At 37.2% G+C, this 17,739-nt stretch overlaps 1 protein-coding gene across 1 annotated transcript in view; it reads left to right on the forward strand.

Annotated features, from left to right (window-relative positions):
- The window catches only part of ncbp3 (nuclear cap binding subunit 3), a 43,543-nt gene that overhangs the window by 14,009 nt on the left and 11,795 nt on the right, over window positions 1-17,739 (forward strand). Inside the window, exons 2-8 of the mRNA XM_039757169.1 lie at window positions 1,421-1,486; window positions 5,172-5,277; window positions 6,267-6,392; window positions 8,456-8,581; window positions 9,629-9,789; window positions 11,362-11,470; window positions 11,977-12,076. Coding sequence (XP_039613103.1) covers window positions 1,421-1,486; window positions 5,172-5,277; window positions 6,267-6,392; window positions 8,456-8,581; window positions 9,629-9,789; window positions 11,362-11,470; window positions 11,977-12,076 — 794 coding nt within the window. The remainder of the gene's footprint in view (window positions 1-1,420; window positions 1,487-5,171; window positions 5,278-6,266; window positions 6,393-8,455; window positions 8,582-9,628; window positions 9,790-11,361; window positions 11,471-11,976; window positions 12,077-17,739) is intronic.

A 17,739-nucleotide genomic window follows, 5' to 3' on the forward strand; every position in this document is an offset into this window, starting at 1 on the left:
CTGACACTTAGCATCGTGCATAGTGATCTCATGCTTGTATTCAGGTGCTCGCCAATGGAAAATCAATTTCATGAAGCTCCCAACACACAATTCTTGTGCTAATGTTGCTTCTGGAGGTACTTTGGAACTCCGTTGTGAGAGATCCAATAGAGTATAGGCAGTTTTATACATGCTGTGTGCTTCAGCACTTGGCGCCTCTGCTTTGTGAATTTGGGTGGTCTACCTCTTCGTTGCTGAGCGGTTGTTGCTTTTTGATGCTTCTACTTCACAATAATAGCATGTATGGTTGACTGAGGTAGATCTAGCAGAGCAGAATTTTTACATATTAACTTGTGGCAAAGGTGGCATTCTATACCAGCGCCATGTTTAAAGTTGCTAAGCTCTTCAGTACAACTCATTCTACTGCTGATGTTTGTCAATGCTTGTTTTTATGCACCTATTAACAAATGTTGTGGCTGAAACACTGTCATATTTACAAATGACGTTAATTGGAACATAGGAAAAACTTTACTGTATCAGGGATGCCCAGAATGGATTAGCTTCAGACTTCCTTGTTCCATATGTCGCTAAGCCAACTTTACCCTAAAGTTTGGAAACATCTTAAAATTGATAGATGAGCCTCCAATTCTTATTTTCCATTTAAAGCTTTTTGACTTTCTTGGTTTTTTTTTTTTTTGGAATTGCCACATTTGTTTCTCTCTGATCACTTTAAAAGATTAGTGTTCAAGTACTGGAAGATGCATTGTTTGTATATCATAAGTACAGATATATTTGGACTGATGTTGAAGGAGTGCCTACCGGTATTGTAAAATTGAAGGTTTAGTTTAATTGAAAAAACATCATATCCCAATATACAGAGAAGTAAAGATGGCAAAAGTTGAACTCTCTACACAAGTTGACTCTTCCTGTGGCTGAGGAAACACCAGAATGGTGCTGCAGCAGACAAGAAGTTTTTACTTGAACCTTTTTGGCAAAGGTGCTGTTTGGTATTTTGGAGCAAACACCTGGACAGATCATTATTAAGGTCGGCTCTTCTCCTTTCCCAAAAACTATGTACCAGGTGCCAAGTTCAGAGCAGCAGCTATTTGTAGTCGTTTTAATGCATGTGCAGAGCTAAATGGTCTGTAAAGTAACACATGTAGTTGCACTGTGTATTGTAGCTGTCAGTTTCTATGGTCGAAAGGACAGCACTATTTGCTGACTCGTCCATTCCAAATTTGACAAACCTGGCTTTTTCAAAACATGGTGTTTAGATTTTTTTTTTTTGGACTGAGTACTATGACAGTAAATAATATGCTGTGGAATTTAAATGCTTTCTCAAACTCTACCATATTGATTCTGTGTTGAATAATTTAAAACCTCTCAGTAATGTTCTTTGGTAAGTATAGCAGTGCTCATAATTGCTTGTTCTTTTATGCAGGACGTCAGCAGAAGATATGAAAACAAAGCTGGGACCTTCATCACTGGAATTGATGTCACCTCTAAGGTTATCTTTTTTTTTTGTTGTTTTTTTTTTCTTTTTGATCAAATGTTTGTGACTTTTTTGATATTGATATAGTTTTTTTTTTTTGCTGTAACATGGCAAGCAGGTGGCAATTGCATACATTATTTATACATTATGTAAAACAATAAAATTTGACTGGGTCTGTGTAAATGCATTTGTCGTAAGAAAAGTCACTGGTGGAAGATCAGAGAAAGAGAATGTGAGCTTTTGGTTTGTTTTAGACAATTTAACTTCATTATTAAGGTGCAACTGCCTGAAAGCTGCTTGGGCAATTCTGCTGTTTGGAAGTGTGGACTAATTCAGATGTTCCCCATACATTTTGTAATATTTTGCAGTGACATCTTCCAAGTGCTAGAGTCAGCATTTGGAAGATACAGAATATAATATAACAACTTGAACCTTTCAGACAAGAGTTTCTGCATTTCTGTTTCAGGTTTTTGTGCCAGAGAATTCACATTTGAATATAGTCTTTCACATTACAGCATGTGTCTATCGTATGCCTTTCTGTGTTTTCTTTAACAGTGTAATACAATTGTGCAAATGTTGTCCATACAATCCTGCAACACTTTTATATTTCAAAGTTAACAGAAAATGTCTTGGCAACTTATTCTATAGTTAATTTGGAATGTCTTTCTTGCTACTTACAGTACAAATGGAACAGTCCGTTTTCATATGCATATTCTTTTAGCTCTCAAAATGTGCCTTTCAAACGTAAAAAAACAATGAAGAAATAGGAGCTACACAGATTACGCTCCCTCAGACTTCCATTCTTGGGAGTCCTTCAAAGATGCCTTTTGTGGAAAGGTTTAGGAATAATACCATACCATACCATACCATATTTATTTGTTGAGCGCTTAAAAACACAGCATTACAACTGACCAAAGCGCTGTACAGTTACAACAAGCAGGACTAAAAGCAAAATATTAAAAATAAACATTAAGAGAGAATTAAAACAGAGATACTAAAAACAGGTCAAGGGACCAAATAAAATAGAGAAAATAGCAAAAGACAAGTGGAAAATGAAACAGGTTAAGAATTAAAAGCCAATGTGAAGAAGTGCGTTTTTAGGCGAGATTTGAATGTGGCGACTGAAGCGGCTTGCCTAACCACTAAGGGCAGGGAGTTCCAGAGCCTGGGTGCACAGACGGAGAAAGCCCTTTCACCACGAGCTTTAAAACGTGCCTTGGGAACGGTTAGGAGCAGCTGATCTGTGGATCTAAGAACACGAGGGGGATTGTGACAATGGAGCAAGACACTCAAATAGGCGGGGGCTAGACCGTTTAATGCCTTATAGGTTAGGAGGAGAATCTTAAAATCGATTCTGAATCTAACCGGCAGCCAGTGAAGGGTTTTCAAAATTGGTGAAATGTGTTGGATTCTGCTACTTCCAGTTAGAAGCCTTACAGCCGCATTTTGAGCCAGTTGGAGTCTAGAAAGTGTGGCTTTACTGATACCAAAAAGGCAGGAATTAGAGTAGTCAAGCCAGGACGTAATGAATGCATGAATTACTGATTCCAGGAGGTGGTTAGAAAGAATAGGCTTGAGTTTGGCGATTCGCCTTAGATGGAAAAAGCAGGATTTTACTGTGCTGTTGACTTGAGCATCCATTTTCAGGAACGTATCCATTTTGATTCCAAGATTGGAGACAGACGAAGTTACTGGAATGGGAAGAGAAACGAGGCAGTCGGGACTAAAAACAATGACCTCGGTTTTTGAATCGTTCAGGTGAAGGAAGTTTACAGCCAGCCAGTCCTTAATGTCAGATAGGCAGTCGAGGAGAGGTTTGGTGGAGTCAGTTGGCTTGAGGGAGAAATAAATTTGGCAGTAATGACAAGGTTATTGTAGAAATAAAGGATTGGTTGTGAGTGCAGGATTCAGAATGGATATACAGGTGCATCTCAATAAAGTAGAATATTATTGAAATGTTAATTCAGTATTTTAGTTCAAAAAGTGAAACCAATTTATAGATTTATTACACACAGAGTGATATATTTCATTTCATTTTACTGATTGTGGCCTACAGGTAATGGAAACTCAAAATTCAGTATTTCAGAAAATTACAATATTACACAAGACCAATAAAAAAGTGATTTTTAATTCAGAAATGTTTGCCTACTGAAAAGTATGTCCGTGTACGCACTCAATAATTGGTCGGGGCTCCTTTTGTATGAATTACTGCATCAATGCAGCGTGGCATGGAGGCGATCAGCCTGTGGCACTGCTGAGGTGTTATGGAAGCCCAGGATGCTTTGATAGCGGCCTTCAGCGCGTCTGCACTGTTGGGTCTGGTGTCTCTCATCTTCCTCTTGACAATGCCACATAGATTCTCTATGGGGTTTAGGTCAGGCGGGTTTGCTGGCCAATCAAGCACAGTGATACCCTGGTTATTAAACCAAATATTGGTACTTTTGGCAGTGTGGGCAGGTGCCAAATCCTGCTGGAAAATGAAATCAGCATCCCCATAAAGCTTGTCAGCAGAGGGGAGCATGAAGTGCTCTAAGATTTCCTGGTAGATGGCTACACTGACTTTGGACTTGATAAAACACAGTGGACAAACACCAGCAGATGACGTTTCCCCAAATCATCACTGACTGTAGAAACTTCAAACTGGACCTTAATCACCTTGGATTCTGTGCCTCTCCACTGTTCCTCCAGGACTTTGGACCACTGAGCAGCAGTCCAGTCCATTTTCTCTTTAGCCCAGGTAAGACACTTCTGATGTTGTCTCTGGTTCAGGAGTGGCTTGACACAAGGAATGAGACAATTGTAGCCCATGTCCCGGATACGTCTGTGTGTGATGCTCTTGCTCTTGAAGCACCGACTCCAGGTGCAGGCTGTGGTTATCCCCGTTGCTTGTGCACCTTTTTCTGTTGTCACATTTTTTCCTTCCACTCAACTTTCCATTAATATGCTTGGATACAGCACTCCGTGAACAGCCAGCTTTTTTAGCAATGACGTTTTGTGTCTTACCCTTCTTGTGAAGGGTGTCAGTGACTGTCTTCTGGACAACTGTCAAGTCAGCAGTCTTCCCAAGGATTGTGTGGCCTACTGAACCAGAGTGAGAGACCATTTAAAGGCTCGGGACACCTTTGCATGTGTTTTGGGTTAATTAGCTGAGTGGAGTGGGACACAAGGAGTCTACAATATTGACCCTTTTCACAATATTCTACTTTTCTGAGATACAGAATTTTGAGTTTTCATTACCTGTAGGCCATATTCGGCAAAATAAAAAGAAATAAAGGCATGAAATATATTGCGCTGTGTGTAATGAATCTGTATAATGAGTTTCACTTTTTGAATTGAATTACTGAAATAAGTTAACTTTTCAGTGATATTCTAATTTATTGAGATGCACCTGAACATGAAGAGCAAAGTTGTTGAGCTTGACAAAGATTATTTGGAAAAATTAGGAGAGCAGTAAATACAGCTCTTGATTCTAATAGTATGGGGAAGCAGGTCTGTAATACATAACAAGCCATAAAAATATTACATAATTATGTTACATATTATATTGCAAAACACTCTGTGCAGCCATGTTGTTCCCCTATGTTCTGATTCAGAAAATTTGTAAATTTTACAGTCTGAATCTATAAAGTCTAATCAGCCAGTTATGAAAAACTGAGCCCAGTAAGACTTCTCACATCTTATGTTTCTTTTTGACTAACAGGAAGCTGTTGAAAAAAAAGAACAGAGAGCCAAACGCTTCCATTTCCGCGCGGAGGTGAATTTAGCGCAAAGAAATGTTGTTTTAGACCGAGAGATGATGAGAAAAGGTAAGAAAAGGCATGTTGATACAGAGGGAGGCGCTATAATTCATATATCTCTAATATGTTGTTTACTGTCTATGCTAAAATTTGCAGGCATTGTTGATGTAAATTTGTTCATTTTATTGTTTTCTAAGAAATGCAGAATGTTTTATCGGTTCACAGACAAAAGCGCGATAGACATATGAGCCCCGACAAAACCGCAACGGATAAATGAGCGCCAACAAAATCGGCACGACAAAATCGCGACAGAGGCCAAGAGAGTGGGACGCGTACGTGCGCATTATGTGCTAGGTTATAACTGTTATAACTGCTGATGGCATGCCGCGAACAAATAACTCAGTCGAGGGTTGGCATAATGCGTCGTATACAAAGCGGAATTACCAGCAGCCAGAAGGTCTAAATACGCTCAACTATCAAGACGTCTTGCTGCAATTCTTCCTATATATGCAGGGCGTGATCTTAAGGACTATCTGCGTGCCGTGCTGATGGCATGCCGCGTCTCATAATATTGACTTGTAAAATAAACATTATTATATATGAATTAAACTAGTAATTCATATTTAATGAAACTTTCGCAATTTTTGTCGGTGCGATTTTGACGCCGCGTTTTAATCTGCGCTTTTTTGTCGGCTCTCATATGTCTATCGCGCAAATGTCGGGTCACAGTTTTATCTGTTTATATTCTCTGTTAATATATTTTTCATGTATTTTTGTACTCTTTACAAGATAAATTGATAAGTCAAGCAAAATGACACCTTTTATTGGCTAACTAACAAAAACCTGAAGAAGGGGCCTGAGTTGCCTCAAAAGCTTGCATATTGTAATCTTTTTAGTGAATAAAAGGTGTCATTTTCTTGATTTCTCAGTACATTCATAATGGCTAACATGGTAAAACACCCTAGTACTAAAGATAAATTGAGAAATCTATGTATTTAATCTTCCAAGGAATTTTGCATACTTACTGTTAATTTATTATTTTTTTTTCTTAACTCCAGCTATTCCAAGGGTACGCCTGGAAGCACTTCGTGTGAGTGGAGTAGATGAGATGAGCACTCAAGATATCTTTGGATTTTTTAAAGAATACCCTCCTGCACATATTGAATGGATAGACGACAGCTCGTGTAGGTATACAGGCTCAACCTTTAGACATTCTTCTTATTTATTTACCCTCTTTGAACACGTTTGTGTTCTTGTTTGTTCCAATAGCTGTTTTACCATTTAGCATTAAAACCTTTTTTGGTAACTGGCAAAGCTTTAGGAGGAGTCCCCCATTAAACATTGGGTTTGGTGTAAGCATCTAGATACAGTAGCATTTTGGCAACTGACAAGAAAGCTCAAACTTTGAGCATTCAGGAAACAAAAAAGAAAGCTGAAGTTTTAGTTATGATTTGAATGTCCATTAAATTAAAAGATCAAATATAAATAAATCACTTGGGTTCCTTCAGATCAGGAATGAGATGTTGTTATTGTTAGTATAAAGGCTATTTAATTTTCAGTGGTGCAAAACAACACATTTGTGAAAGGCATGAAGCAAAACAGTCCCTCTAATACAACTGTTCATGAAGAACAGATTAAAATGGGCCATCATTAATTTGTATAGGGACTACTCTTCCATGCTTAGTCACTCTTTATTTCTCCACTACAGTTTGTTCCAAGATGGCTTTTTTCTTTCTTTAATCAGTGTTAATGGTTGCCAAGAGCCTAGGTCTTCTTCAGAAGGCTTCCTTTCAGTAGAATTCTATAGTCTATCTCCAGGCTTGTGCATGCATGTAAACTGCTCTGAAAGCTTATTGCTCTAGCTTCTGAAATTCAATGATAGCATAATACTTGATTAGGTGGCCATGTTGGCTGTGAAACAAGAAACATAACCTGTAAACCAGAAACATGTAATTTACTGTTTAATACTCGGAAACTAATCTTTGTTCACTTACAAAATCAGCAAGGTTACAATACCCCTCTCAGGTTCAGCCGGAAAACATTAAACCTCTTAAATATATACTGTAGAATTACCACCCTCTAAAACTTCTCCGTTGTCCTCCCTCACTAAAGAAGTTAGTTAATAATTTTCATTAAGAAGTATAATTTGATGTACTTGACAAATACAACTTGGTGTCATCAGAGAAGTGAAAGCTGATCTGTTGTGTCCTAGTTACATCTCCCATTGCAAAAAATGTAAAGAGGAAAAGAAGAGTTGGTTTAACATTAAATCCTGAAAGACTGCAGGCAGGATATTAAAAATTATTTAAACTGCGTGAAGCATACAAACGAAGATTAATGCCTGACAGCCCAAGTACATTCTCAAAACTTTGTAGTAGAATGTTGTGGTCAATATTCTGAAAAGCTGCGCTTACAGTAACACATAGTGGTGGTGACATTTCCAGCATCTGAAATTATCAAATGTTTTTGATTTTGTTTTTTGCAATACAAGTTAGGGCTGTTTTTGTATTGTGACTTGGACAGAATCCACACTGAAATTTCTCAAAAAGATTGTGTTTTTATGATAAGATTTCAGATCTAAGTCTCCAAGCAGTTTTTCCTAAAAACTTTTGAAGCAGACATATCTTTCAGAAATAGTCTTTATTAAATAGCACTGTCTCAGTTCCTTTAATTATAGTTAATATCCAGGCTTTGTTATGTAATTGTGTTTTGCAACAAACTACTAGACATTGTGCCTACTGGATAGGTATTGTTTTTTAGTTTAGAAACATTGCTGATATTTCATACTCTGCCATGCACTTATTGTTTAAATTTAGTAAGATGGAAAAGTGTGTCGTATTATGTATTGTGAAACATTCCTACTAAATATGGAGGGTAGTTGCTAAAATGTGATGCTGTCTAGTTGAAACTGAAATTCATTGCTACAAATACTAACCAAAACTGTCACAATTCATGTTTACTATTAGTGTGTGTTTTTAGTAGTGTCTTCTAAAGAGGTTTTTAGATAGATTAGATAGATAGATACTTAATCCCATGGTTTCTTGTAATGTGTAATACTTCAAGTTCAAGCAGACCTGTAAGTATTAATAAGTTATCAGGACACTAGATCACAATTACTCTCTTGTAATTGGTTTTAGTTATTAGCTTTATCTAAAGATCCTCACTGTTGATTTTATTATTAATTGTGATCTTACATTATTTTGTTCTTTTAAGTTTCCCTTTTTCACCCTATTCCCTTTTGTCTCAGGTAATGTGGTATGGCTGGATGATATCACTTCTACCCGTGCTTTAATTAACATCAGCCGAATGCCAGACCAGGGCATCATTGGGAAAGCCAGTCATCAGAAAAATACATCTGAGCGACATAAAAGAGGTAGGGCAAAGCTAAATGATCTTTTGTTAGCATAGCCACTAATGGAATGACTTTCATTTTGTGCTATTAATTATTTAAAGACATTATTACAACCATCATTTAATCTCTGTAATTATTAAAGTTTTTGACTTTTTTAGAAAAAAAAAAAGGGGTGGGACGTGGTAGCATGGCGGAGATGCTTCAGTGTGAGTTGTAGGAGCGGGCAGACCTGCATTTTGTGCACTCTTGTAGGATCGCCCATGACCTTAATTAGGGCTGGAGCTGCGATTGCCACAGCTGCACCTAACACCCGTTTTAAAAGGGAAGTGCTAATGTTAGAAGAAGATACAAAGGAAAACGAGGAGAAGAATGAAAAGGGAGATTGGAGGAAGAAGGTTAAAGGAAGGAGGGTGAAGTAGGCAGGAGGTGAGCAAGCGAGAGATGGTGCAATAGTGAGCTCAAAAGTGCAAGCTCAAGTGGGAGAAAAAGCAGACAGCCATGAGGTGGAGAGCCATGGAAACAGCATGTGGCCGACGATCAGAGCTGTAGTGGCTGATTTCTCCAGCTTCCTGCACAGTTGATTTTAACCTTGTTTTAATGGATTTATTTATTGGGATTTTAACCTCCGCTAGCACCTCTTATTTTACTGGATTATTTATTTATTTCACATTTTGGCACTGCACTTATTGAGCACTTTGTTTTTGTTGGATTGGTTTTAATAAAAGCACTTGGCACCATTATGCACCTACCCCTTGCTATGTGTTTGTTTTGTCCTCATCTGCCTGGCTCATCTGGTTATATTATCAACGGTGTCCGATTCAAGAGGCTCCCGGAACTGAAGTGGGAGTGTGGAGCCAACCCACACCGTCACATTTCCTACTTTCTTTTTTAAACTTTCACACCAATGGTATGATCCATTGACAGGGTGCCTGTGCTCCATAATTCGTCCTTCTGGTGGCCTAAGATGGATCCACATAAGTAATGATATATGTGGTCCCACATCCCTAGCATATATAATAATGCACCTTATTTTTGGAAATCCTTGATACAGTCTGGCTTGAATTTCAGAAAAGCATCGTCAAGATTCGGATGAAGAAACTGAAGAAGGAGAGGTGGAAGATGATGATGATGATGATGATGATAATGACAATAGCATCGAGGAGGAAAACGAAGAGAGAGAGAGTGAAAGTGATGAAGAAACTGAGAAGAAACCCACAAAAGAGCTGGAGGTCAGAATACTAGACAGTGGGGAAAAATATTTTCCCAGAAGCCCTGAGTGTATGATGTAGTCTGTTGTTAAACCAGTTTTATACTTTTAATCACTTTTTCTTTCCCCCCCAAGTCATAAAATAGAGAGCCATTTCATGAGTTTCACTACATTTTATCTCAGTCAGCAGGCATCCCATTTTTGCCTCAAAGCAATGACATTTTTGTGTACCGTATGTACATCTTAATTTGTGACACTAGTGTGTGCAAAGTGGTAGCTTTTACAAATATGAAGAGAAAGTTAATACAATATTCATACAAATCGTATACAATGACTGGCTGATAACATTTTATTGAAAATCTTGTGCAAATTTTTAAGGTGAAGCTTTACATTTATTAAACACCAGAACCTCCTTTAGCAGCAGTAACCTTACCTAAGTACTTTTTGTAGGTCTGATCACGTGCAACACAGCATTTAGGAAGTATTTTATCCCATTTCTCTTTACAGTTCCATTATATTTCTGTTATGTCTTGCATGAACAGCTTGCTTCATATCATGCTACAAGTTTTCATTGTGACCCAATTCAAGAATTTGGCTTGGCTTTCCTAAATGCTACATTTCTTCAATTTAAGCCCCACTTCTTTTGATGTACTGTTGTGTGGTGTCCTTGGTATACTACATTGTTCATGTTTTTTTTAAATTTCAGATTCATCTGATAGTTTTTCCTAATAAAACTTGAATTTCATTATTCCCTCAGTGATTGAATTCATTCAGGCCCTGAGGACACGAGAATGTCCATAACACTGTACTTTTGCCAAACCTTTTAACTCTCTTATGTCTGCTTAACATTGTCAGTTTAGTGTCGTGGGTCTTCCTGATGGTCTTTAGTACTTTTTACAGCATTGGTTTCCTGTATGGAAACCTCCCTTGAACTCCACTGCTGCTTGGTGTTTTTCTTATTGCTCACTCATAATCACAGCCAGTATCAAGTAGAAGAGTTGCCTGAAGATCCTTAGCTGTGTCAGCCCATAATCTACTGCCAACTGCTTTAGCATTTTATGGTGTGATCTTCCATTGCTCTCTGCAGCATGCCCTTGGGTGAGCTACAAATCTATTAAACATGCGATCCATTTTCTATTTAAATATGTATTGATGAGGTTAGTAACTCTTCTAAGATATGCTGAATACTCATAATTGTGGCAAGTTGAGTTTTGATGAAACACTGTTTTGAAGAGTAGGAAACCAACATTATTGGATTGATTTAAGGGGCTAGCTGTCTCCAGTTACCCTCTTTCACATTTTTCTCTTTCAGTGAGGTTCATATATTTGTACTTGATGACTGAAATAATATGTTTAATAAATATGACAATTTACAGAACTGTTTGTGCACTTTATTTATTCAGACTGTCTAACTCTTTGATGAAGATCAGTCATTTTAGGAGCTATTCATGCAGGAATTCTGAAAAAAATCAAAGGTGTCACTAACTTTTTCTGAGTTGTAAGGTTTACTTCTTTTTTAAGACATACCCACAAATTCACTAGTTCTGAGTTGCTTTGGTTATTTTAATGATAGACTGCTGTTACTTGTCTTTAGACTGACGTACTCTCCCAGGCTGAGAAGGAGTCTCTTCTGCGAAATGACCTTCGTCCTGCTGTGAAAAGCTTCAAAGGAAATAAACTACTTCTAAGGTTTGCTACATATGGTGAGTAGTACTGAAAATCTTCTTTGCACTGTTTTTAAGAATTCAATTAGTACATTAGATGGTAAATATGCCAATCATGACTTTTATACTCAAGGTTAAGGAGAAAAAAAAAGAAAAAGTTGAATCTGAAGTAAGTATGACCAGAGACAGACAGTTTTAGGGAATTTTAAAGAGCGATAATTGAATGCAGAGGAAAATAGCTTAAACTGACTTTCTGAGAATGAAAGCGGAATTCATTGGTAGTGTCAGAAGTTCTTAAATAGAATAACCATTTTTGCTTGGTTTTAGTTGTGTTTCAGATTGTAATTGGTCAACTGGCAAGACATGAAGTTAGGACTTTGCCAGTTACATTAGAATAGTACATTGCATAAAGAAGGCAATGAATATATTTGCATATTTTTAAAAGAGGCAGTTTTGTGTATTGACTTTCCCAATGAATACAGGCAAAATAGCAATACTATTTAACTGCATATTTAATAGTCTTAATGTCTTTTATTTCTTTACAGATGATAAAAAGGAACTAGGAGCTGCCAAGAGAAGTCAATACTATATGAAATATGGAAATCCAAATTATGGAGGCATGAAAGGCATTCTGAGCAACTCTTGGTATGTGATAAGTAATAAAATACAAATGACTTTTCAGTTTTAGATATGATCAGTGTCTCTTGGGTTGATTTCTAGGTTTATGTTAAATGCCATTAATAAAGTATTTGACAACAGGAAGTTCAACAATAAACCATAACCACTTACACATGTTAAACATGTTTTTGAAAGTCTGAGTTGTGAAATGCAGGATTTAGAGAACAAAACAGGATGTCAAGTAATCTTTCACAGATAAATAAAATTTACTTGAAGTACACATTCCAGTCACTTTAGGGAATATAGAGCTATAGTTCTGCAGCATAATTTTCCACCACATTACTGTATAAAGGTATACTGTTTGAAAATTAAACATCTGATAGTTATTACAAACACAAAGAAGGTCATATAAAGTACCTAGCAAACTAGTAGCAATTGCAAGCTACAAGGGAGATATTGTTACGATCGTCCACAATTGGATGGATTGATAGATAGATAGATGGATGGAAGGAACTTTATTTGTCCCCAGGGGGAATAAATAGGTATATAAGTAAATAACTTTATGCACACACTGGTCTAATCACACACCAAAACAACTATAAAGCAACAGAATTAAAAGGAAAAAAGTTCTGACTTGGCTGTCAGAGTCACAGTGAGGCATTATGGAGGTAAGTTGCTGTTGGTATAAAGGAGCCTCAGTCACATTTCTAGACACAGTTCTGCTTTATAATGTGTTGGCTGAAATTCCTCAGTGTTACTGTGCCAGACAGAGGATGTGCAGCATTGTTCATAAGGCACTCAGTTTTGTTTTCATTCTCTCCTTCACTAATACCTCCAGGGGGTCCACCAAATTAACCACTGATAGCGATTGTGCAGGGACAGCATTCTGTAATCTCAAACAGCAGTACATGAATAACATTCCTGATAAACAGAAAAGTTCTTCGCCTAAGGCAGAACAGTTGCATATCTTTTGTTACAAGCCAGCTTCACCATCTAACGACTTTAAATGCTTTATCTCTGCAAAAGAAAAGGCAATCCGAATGCTCATGCCATCTGTTTCACCAACAAACTAATTCCATTGTCTGCCAAGAAGCCACATCCTGTATATCCTGCTGTCACTGTACACACTTTGTCTGTCTTATGAATCTCTGTTTTTGCCCTGCCACTTAGTAATGACAATAAACCACCCAGTAATCCATAGTCTCTGCAGAATCCAATCTTGAAGTGATTTGTATTAATTTATTAAATATCTGGAAAAACACTGCAACCAGGTTGTCTAAAGTGTTTGTCTGTTTACATATTCACTGTGTTCTTGTTCTAATTCTGATGTTCTTTACGTCAGTTGGCTACCAAAATGCACAACCTGGAATCACTGTGAACACCAAGAAACGATTTTGTCGCACACTGACTCAATTAAGGTGACAGCCCCAGAGACTAAGTAGTGATTAGATATTCTGTCTAAATCTGAAGTAAACCTGATACTTACTGCCTTAATAACTTGATTTCCCCCCACGTCCCCAAAGTAAATGCATTCCTGCAGTTCTTGGTCCTTTCACTAATTTAACTTATAATGCAAGCAAGTGTTCTGACCTCCTACTTGTTATAAGTTAGAAAATCTATGGTTTCAAAATTTTAGAGCATTTTAACTTTCTGGTTACTTAATTGAAAAGCAGATTTTAATAACAAGCCATACTCAAAATAACAGAATATAATTGCATGTATTAAAAGCGTATATAAAATACATGTTTTTGAATGACATCCTATTAAAATAATTTAATTCAAAGCCACGCCCAAAGGAAATATCAGTATGATTGCGATTTTAGCTTTGAATTATGTGGAAAAGAATCTGTATTCTGTATTTATATATGTATCTCAATATAAGTAGTGACACTTTTAAGTACTAGAAAAAGTAATCTATTAATCATTTCCTCTTATGTAACAAGACCTTAACAAACAATTCTTTAGGTTCTCATAACGCTTACAAAACATCAGTAAAGTGTTTGTTCATCTCTGCAATGTGATCTTCTAACAGAACTTCACTTTGCAATGATCTGATGCAATTTAACTGAGACACATTTCTCTTCATATGACATATTTAGTATAAGACTTATGAATTCTTCATATTAACAAGTGATTTTACCATCAAGTCTATATGCCTCCCAGCACAGAGATGAATAACATATCTACTGATGCTTTATAAGTGTTATGAGGACCAAAAGTAGCCTTTGTTAAGGACTTGTTACATAAGAGTAAGTGAGTAATAGGTGCACTTTTTGCAGTACCCAAACTAAAGTGTTACCCTTTTCTCCAACGCCAACTAGGGTCCAATTGAATTTGATTCAGCTGATTCTGTTTTAAAAATGTACAGTAATCCCTCCTCGATCGCTGGGGTTGCGTTCCAGAACCCTCCAGGATAGGTGAAAATCTGCGAAGTAGAAACCATATGTTTGTATGGTTATTTTTATATATTTTAAGCCCTTATAAACTTTCCCTCACTGTTTATAAATATTCCCCACACAGTTATACAGCATAAACCTTTGTATTCTCTTAGATATTAGGTAAGATTCATTGAAATTATGTATGTAAACACACTGTTTATATACAGTAAAACCTAAATATTATTTTAAAGATATTGAGTGTCTCCGATATCACTTATGTTACAGCCATTACGATAGACAGGCCACCAGCAATAAATATGTACAATGCAAGAAAAATTGTATACTGTAAATGTGGGTACAGTGACACTAAATGTACGTAAATGTACTAAGTACTGTAAGTAGAAAATTAATTATGGTTACTCACCAACAATGACACGATGACTTGTCCGATAACGATGAGTTTAGTTTTACTGCACAACAAAGAGCGTTACAGCTCTTCTAAAGGAGCCTCTTCAGGCGACTGTGTAGCAGCGCTGTTGTTCGTCTTCAATCCAAATCCCTAAAGCAGATTCCATCCAGACTACTGCCTTATTACATCCACTTACAACTCGTTTTGCATCCTGGTTAAAAGGACACTGCGGCTGTAGATCTTATATTCCTTTCCTACTTTTTAAATAAAAAGAATCGTAGCCTCATTGATGCCGTAATGCGTCCTACAGCGGTGTAGCTTTTCCCTTCCTTCAACATATCCAAACCTTTTACCTTTTCAGCAATCGTTAACATCTTCTGTTGGCGCTTGGGCACGGCCCCTGAAGCAGTAGCAGGAGCAGATCGTTTTGGAGCCTTAATGAAGGGCTTGACTATGCACAACGAGAAACACAAAAGAGCACAAAAGTTAACTCTTTACACAGCGAAACACGTTGATGTTGAATGAGCGAGACGAGACTTCCTGGTTAACGCCACGGAATCGAATTCGGCGCGCCATCGCTAAGCCATTCAGCACACAGGAACTTAACTGCATGCTCTGATTGGTTAGCTTCTCAGCCATCCGCCAATAGCGTCCCTTGTATGAAATCAACTGGGCAAACCAACTGAGGAAGCATGTACAGGAAGTAAAAAAAAAAAAACAGCGAAAAATCCGTGTTATATATTTAGATATGCTTACATATAAAATCCGCGATAGAGTGAAGCCGCGAAAGTCGAAGCGCGATATAGCGAGGGATTACTGTATATGTATTCCTTTATGTGGTTATGTCTGTTTTAATTATGAATTACTTAAAACTATATGTGCTTTTTTGCGCTTAGTTTGAAGTTAAAAGTGTGTATGGCTTTTTTCATAGGAATGCCTTTTGTGAATGTAATTCAGCTTTTAATTTGTATGGTTACCTTAAATGTGGTTATGCTTTTATTGTGATTCAATGGATAATTTGTAAATAAATGATGAAAAAGATGTTCTTTTTTTTTAAGGTATTTAATTATTTATTGCTACTGTTATTTTTATCTGCCCCATCTTCTTTAGGATTGATGTCACATTAAATGACATCTAGCCAGAGACTATGTCAAACTCAATGATTGCACTTGCTGGATCTAGTTGCCTTGAGGATATCAGATTAGATTACTCTTAATAACAGGGGATGACAAATTACACAACTCTGAGAATTTTCAGTAGTTTCACATTCCCAAATTGCCATATTCTGAAAGCCAATATAATATGTTGCCTGGCAGAACCAGTGTCTGTAGAAATGAAATCTAAGCTGAACAATCCCCTCTCCCCCAGATGTATGTCATGGTATGAAAATGGTAACACATACCCCAGTGTTACTTCTTTTTTTCGGATGGCACTGTTGCATTCTGGGTGAGTAGTCATTCGTTCTCTACTCTTACACATAAAGACAAGGCCCACCTCTATTATATAAGACAAATTCAAAACTATTAAACAGAGCTTGATAGCTTTGACTAATCAGAGTTTCTAGAAATGTCAAACTACTGAAACTGATTGGCCCTGACTGGATTAGTATTTCCCTGTTTTACTAATGAGAGAAATGGCCATTATGGTTCCATTTTCAACATCATATTAAACTGAAGACAAAGCAGCAGACCAGAATAAAATGTACCTAATATGAATATCACATTCTCATATATAGAGCCTGAATAGGTCTAAACTTACAAAGCATATTTGACCCATTAGGAAAGCAGTTACAGTGGAACCTCGGATCATGACCATAATTCGTTCCAAAACTCTGGTCGTAAACCGATTTGGTCGTGAACCGAAGCAATTTCCCCCTTAGGATTGTGTGTACAGTAAATACAGTTAATCCATTCCAGACCATACGAACTGTATGTAAATATATTTTTTTAAACATTTTTAAGCACAAATATAGTTAATTACACCATAGAATGCACAGGGTAATAGTAAACTAAATGTAAAAACATTGAATAACACTGAGAAAACCTTGAACAGAGAAAACTAACATTACAAGAGTTTGCGCTATAGCCTTATGACCCGATCGCTGTAAACCCTTTTTTTAAAATGAGTTTTAAGCACAGGGGGAAAAAAGGAACATTAGAACAAATCCGAACTTTAAAAACCTACCACAAGCAACCAAGAAAGTAAAATTGCAGGAGTTCACACTAATAGCCTTACAACCCGATCGCTGTAAACACTTTTTTTTAAAATGAGTTTTAAGCACAGGAAAAAAAATGAACATTTGAAAAATCCGTAACTTAATATAACAACCAAGAAAAGTAACATTGCAACAATTTACGCTACGAACCGAAAAATGAACATTTGAAAAATCCGTAATACAAAAACTAACCATAAACCACCAAGAAAACTTACCTTGCATGAGTCGAGTTCTGGCATGAAGTGAGGAGGAACTGGGTGAAGAGGAGGTTACAGTGCTTAGAAGCCATGGTTAACTGCAAAAGCAAATGAAATACTGTAGAGCACAAAGAGTTTACAGATAAAGCACACACGTCTGACTGAGAACAATGAACAGGGAGAGGCTGAACACATGCCTAAATACAGTAATCGGCGCTTACAAACCGGAAGGGAAATGAAATAGAGCACAAAGAGTTCACAGCGAAAGCACGCATGTCTGACCGAGAACAGTGCAACACGTGCGCACAAACCGAAAGGGAAACTGGCTTGTTCGTATACCGATTGTGTGGTCGTGAACTGTGGCAAAACTTTGGCAAACTTTTTGGTCGTAAACCGAGTTGTACGTGTACCGAGACATTCGTGACCCAAGGTTCCACTGTATTACTTTTTGCTGTTGAGGTGATTTACAGAGCACAATGAAATTCTTACTT

The sequence above is a fragment of the Polypterus senegalus genome, chromosome 6 (assembly GCF_016835505.1).
Source record: "Polypterus senegalus isolate Bchr_013 chromosome 6, ASM1683550v1, whole genome shotgun sequence".
NCBI classification, from domain to species: Eukaryota; Metazoa; Chordata; class Cladistia; order Polypteriformes; family Polypteridae; genus Polypterus; species Polypterus senegalus.